At 32.2% G+C, this 2037-nt stretch overlaps 1 protein-coding gene across 1 annotated transcript in view; it reads right to left on the reverse strand.

Moving 5' to 3' along the window:
- The window catches only part of GABRG1 (gamma-aminobutyric acid type A receptor gamma1 subunit), a 72181-nt gene that overhangs the window by 10746 nt on the left and 59398 nt on the right, over positions 1-2037 (reverse strand). The window contains exon 8 of the mRNA XM_011362806.1: positions 1179-1390. Coding sequence (XP_011361108.1) covers positions 1179-1390 — 212 coding nt within the window. The remainder of the gene's footprint in view (positions 1-1178; positions 1391-2037) is intronic.

A 2037-nucleotide genomic window follows, 5' to 3' on the forward strand; every position in this document is an offset into this window, starting at 1 on the left:
TTGTGCTTTCTTTGAATATTGTGAAAATCTGAAAGCAAATTCACAAGGATTTGGTCCTTGAAGTATAACATGAAAAGTAAAATATAATTTATAAGTGTGGCCAAGTTTCATAAAGAAACTAATAAAAAATGAAGAGAGGAAGAAAAACATTGAATCTTAGAACTTGCAGTTAGAATATAATATGAAAAACTCTATGCCTCATTGAATACATACTATGGTAGGCTTACAAGCTTGCCACTCTTGCATAACTATTTTATACAGTTCTCATTTATTTGGGTATTCTAGAACAAATCCTCTTTGAAAACATTTTTTAGAGTCAGCAATGAAGCCCTTCCCCCTCCCTTTTTTTATTAGTATTGAAGAAACAGATGTTTACTTTTCTAATTTCTATGAGAACAGGAAATAAAAAGGAAGGATTATAAGCTCTGGTACCAAAAAAGTTCTGAGTTTGAATCTGGGATCCCTTACTTCCTAAGGTTGTTCTTGTGCAAATTACTGAGCTCATATTCATGAGTATAAATGAAATCACACATGCAAAATACATAGGAGAGTGTCTGGCATACTCAGTAAATGTTAGATATTACTTTAAGACTTTATAATTGCCGCTATAACAAGAAATTATAGTCAATCATCCAAAACTTTAGTATCTAAGAATCAATTCTAATATATCAACTTGATATAATATAAGTTAAGATAGATTTATGATTGGAAAGGGAGAATAAGACGGTACAATTATACAGAAACGAAAAAGAACTTTACAGCCATGACTTTCAAACACAGTTAAGTACTGACATTAAAGAGAGATTTTTATATCTAAAGAGTTAATTTTCCGGGGCTATCTGTTATTAGAATTTCACATCCTCCCACGAACATAAAATCTCTTTAAAGAGTGATCTTAAGTAATTTCTTAGGTACAAGAATCTACCACTTGGAGAAAATTCATAGCATATGAAACCACTTTTTACAAAAGTTGTACAAGTTTTATATTTTCTTAGGGGAAATATAAAAACACTTTCCTTGGTGGGCAACGTTAGATACTCCAGTTTCATCTTAATTTTATTTATCTTTTGTTAGGGTAATTCAAGCATCCATATTAGTCTAAGCAAGTATAACATAGTATTCAAAACAGTATTTCTAACAGTAAGTTGCTGTTTATAAAATAGAGATTTTTAACATACCGAGGCCTTGTTTTTTAGTTTTCTGTCTCTAGTAGTCTTTCCTTTTTTGTTGCTGGTAAAATAATGCAAAGCGCCATATTCCATCAAGGCTGCAAAAACAAAAATGAAGCAAACAGAAACAAAGAGATCCATCGCAGTCACATAAGAAACCTTAGGTAATGACTTCCTGGCTATTGTACTCAAAGTTGTCATAGTCAGAACTGTAGTGATACCTGGACGGAGGGAAACAATAGAAGATGAAAAATAACTTAACAGACCATTTGTATTCTTTCATCCGATTTGGCAATAATGTGGGTGGAAATAAACAATGGAAACAAAGGGGTATGATTACTGTGATTTACAGAAAAAAAAAAAAATACTGGTAACCATAGCCATTTGTGTTTTAATCATCTAAATTAGTGGACTGCAAGTACTTGACTCCCTGTACCCATTCTTCCTTTCTCCATAGTGACAGATCATCTAATTTTTAGCTGTCATGAGGTTGCCTGGAAGGATAGCTTTCTTTGCTACCTTCTCTCAGCTATGTGTAGGCCACAGGCTGATATCTAGCCAAGAAGAATTAAGTCGAGAGTATAAGCAACATCCAAATGATGGCATTAAAAATGGGTAAAGGGAGTCAAAAGGTATAAACTTCTGGTTCTAAAATAAATAAGTTATGGGGATGTATTATACAGCATGGTGATTGTAGTTGACAATTGCTGTACTGCATATTTGAAAGTTGCTAAGAGAGTAGATCTTAAAAGTCTTCATCACAACAATAAAGATTATGTAACTGTGTATGGTGATGGATGTTAACTAGACTTATTGTGATGATTATTTTACAATATATACAAATATTGAATCATTTTGTATACCTAAA

This window comes from Pteropus vampyrus, unplaced genomic scaffold, assembly GCF_000151845.1.
Source record: "Pteropus vampyrus isolate Shadow unplaced genomic scaffold, Pvam_2.0 Scaffold79, whole genome shotgun sequence".
Taxonomy (NCBI): domain Eukaryota; kingdom Metazoa; phylum Chordata; class Mammalia; order Chiroptera; family Pteropodidae; genus Pteropus; species Pteropus vampyrus.